At 73.6% G+C, this 3,072-nt stretch overlaps 1 protein-coding gene across 1 annotated transcript; it reads left to right on the forward strand.

Moving 5' to 3' along the window:
• Positions 1–1,149: 1,149 nt before the first annotated feature.
• Positions 1,150–2,821, forward strand: IRF2BP2 (interferon regulatory factor 2 binding protein 2; the record flags this gene model as incomplete). Its single annotated transcript, XM_080717234.1, has 2 exons — positions 1,150–1,936; positions 2,103–2,821. 2 exons carry the CDS (start codon positions 1,150–1,152, stop codon positions 2,816–2,818), a joined length of 1,503 nt encoding a protein of 500 aa, XP_080573360.1. The 3' UTR covers positions 2,819–2,821.
• Positions 2,822–3,072: the final 251 nt, after the last annotated feature.

Raw genomic sequence — 3,072 nt, forward strand, 5'->3', positions numbered from 1 at the left:
CCGCCCTTAGAGAGCGGAAGGGTGCCCGTCCCAACTGGGAAGGACCAGCCCGGGGAGGCCGACCACAGCACCCGCGCGCCAGCTCCTCCTCCCGATAAAAGCGGGAAACTCGGTGCGCAGTCCAGGCTGGGCAGAGTCTGCGCGGTCCGAGCCGAAGGGAGCCGCGGGCGGCCCAGCGCCCCGGGGCTGGCTGAGCCTGGCCGGGAACGCCCAGTGCCCAGCCCGCCGGATGCCCAGGCCGGGGACCCCGGAAGGCCGCCAGCGCCGGGGCTAGCCCGCGCCTCGCCTCCCGCGAGCCCCAGTCGGCCGGGGGCGGGGCCTGCGCCGGGGGCGGGGCCTGCGGGCCCGAGCCGGGGGCGGAGCCTGCGCCGGGACGCGGCCCCGCCCCGGAGCCCGGGGACGTGCACGCGCTCGGCGCGGCCCCCCGGCTCCCGGCGCCGGGCACGTCCGCGCGGAGCGTGCGCACTGGCGGCGGCCCGCGCCCACGTCACGCGCCCGCCGCGCGGCCCTACATAAGGCGGCGGGGCGGCGCCGGGGGCCGCGGGGCGGGTGACCTTCCGTCGGCTCGGCGTCCCCTCGGCCCCCAGCCCCGCAGGCCTGCAGGGCGCGCGCGGCCCCCGTCGGGCCCGGTGGGGCTCCCCGGAGAGCCGGGCCGCGCCCTCCCGGCGGCTCGCGCGTAAACACGGTCCCCGCGCCCGGGGGGGGGGCGCGCGCGTCCGGGACGCGCCTCGGGCGGGCGCGCGGGGGAGGGGCGCGGCGGCGCGCGCGGGCCGGGCGCGCGCGGGGGAGGGGGCCGCGCAGGCGCCGTGCGCGGCTGTCGAAGAATCGCGGCGTAGAAGTGGAGCGGCCGCGGCGGCAGCAGCAGCAGCAGCAGCGGCAGCAGCGGCGGCGGCGGGGCGCTGAGCGGGCGCCCGAGAGCGGCGGCGCCGGCAGCCGGGTCCGGGCGGCGGCCCTCGCGGCAGGCCCCGCGCGCTGAGCCCGCCGCGCCGCCCCGTGTCCGCCCCGGTCTGGAGGCCCGCCGCCGCGCCGCCGCCGCGCCCCGCCGCCCGGGCCCTGCCGCCGCCCGCGCGCCCCGCGCCCCGGCCCCCGCCGGCCCTGCCGCCGCCGCCGCCGCTGGTCGGGGGGCCGCGGGCGCGCGGGGCGCCGGCCATGGCCGCGGCGGTGGCGGTGGCGGCCGCGGCGCGCCGGCAGTCGTGCTACCTGTGTGACCTGCCGCGCATGCCCTGGGCCATGCTCTGGGACTTCACGGAGCCCGTGTGCCGCGGCTGCGTCAACTACGAGGGCGCCGACCGCGTGGAGCTGGTCATCGAGACGGCGCGCCAGCTCAAGCGCGCGCACGGCTGCTGCCCCGAGGGCCGCTCGCCGCCCGCCGCCGCCGCCAAGCCGCCGCTGTCGGCCAAGGACCTGCTGCTGCCGCCGCCCGCCGAGCCCGCGCGCTGCCCGCCCGCCGAGCGCCCGCGCCCGGCCGCCGACTTCGGCCGGCCCGCCAACGGCGCGCCCAACGGGCTGGCCCCGGCCGACGAGCCGGCCGAGCCGCCGCGCCGCAGCCCCCCGGCGCGCCGCGCGCTGGCCGTGCCGCCCGGCCTGGTGCCGCTGGTGAACGGCGCGGCCGCGCTGGGCCTGGGCCGCGCCGCGCTCGCCGGGCCCGCGGGCGCCGAGCTGGGCGCGCCCAAGCGGCCGGCCGCCGAGCCCGAGCCGGCCGCCAAGGACAAGGCGCCGGCCGCCGCGCCGCCCGAGCCGGCCGCCGAGCCCAAGGCGCGCGCGCCCGCCGAGCAGGACTGGGGCGGCCGGCCCAAGACGGTGCGCGACACGCTGCTGGCGCTGCACCAGCACGGCCACGCGGGCGCCTTCGAGGGCAAGTTCAAGAAGGAGCCGGCGCTGACCGCCGGCAGGTTGCTGGGGTTCGAGGCCGGCGGGGCCCACGGGGCGAAAGCAGGTAGGCGCGGGCGGGCGGGCGAGTGGAAGTGGGGGCGCGTGCACGACCGCCTTCGATGACGGACGTGGGGAAGGAAAGGCCCCTCGAGTGCGCCTCCATTGACCCGCCTTTCTTTTCTTCTTCTTTTTTTTTTTTTTTTTTTTTGCGTTCTCGCTCGTTCCTCCAGTTGCCAGAACAGCCCGGAAAAGGAAGCCTTCCCCGGAACCGGAGGGCGAGGTCGGGCCCCCTAAGATCAACGGAGAGGCCCAGCCCTGGCTGTCCACCTCCACCGAAGGGCTCAAGATCCCCATGACCCCCACGTCCTCTTTCGTGTCTCCACCGCCACCCACTGCCTCACCTCATTCCAACCGGACCACGCCGCCGGAAGCGGCCCAGAACGCCCAGTCTCCCATGGCAGCCCTGATCTTAGTAGCAGACAATGCAGGGGGCAGTCACGCCTCGAAGGACGCCAGCCAGGTCCACTCCACCACCAGGAGGAACAGCAGCAGCCCCCCCTCTCCATCGTCCATGAACCAAAGAAGGCTGGGCCCCAGAGAGGTGGGGGGCCAGGCGGCGGGCAGCGCCGGAGGACTGGAGCCGGTGCACCCTACCAGCCTCCCGGACTCCTCGCTGGCGGCCAGCGCCCCGCTGTGCTGCACCCTGTGCCACGAGCGGCTGGAGGACACCCACTTCGTGCAGTGCCCGTCCGTCCCTTCTCACAAGTTTTGCTTCCCTTGCTCCAGACAAAGCATTAAACAGCAGGGAGCCAGCGGAGAGGTGTACTGCCCCAGTGGGGAGAAGTGCCCTCTGGTGGGCTCCAACGTCCCCTGGGCCTTCATGCAGGGGGAGATCGCCACCATCCTCGCGGGAGACGTTAAAGTGAAAAAGGAGAGGGACTCGTGACTTTCCGCCTTCAGAAAAAGGCCCACGATTACCCTTAACTAGAACTGCTTGACTTGTATATATATCTCCATATATATATACACATATATATATATATCCAAGACAAGGGAAATGTAGACTTCATAAACATGGCTGTATAATTTTGATTTTTTTGAATACATTGTGTTTCTATATTTTTTGACGACAAAAGGTATGTACTTATAAAGGCGTTTTTCTCTTTTGTTAACGCTGTCAGCATCTCTGCTTCATTACCC

This window comes from Muscardinus avellanarius, assembly GCF_963383645.1.
Source record: "Muscardinus avellanarius genome assembly, chromosome: 20".
Classification (NCBI taxonomy): domain Eukaryota; kingdom Metazoa; phylum Chordata; class Mammalia; order Rodentia; family Gliridae; genus Muscardinus; species Muscardinus avellanarius.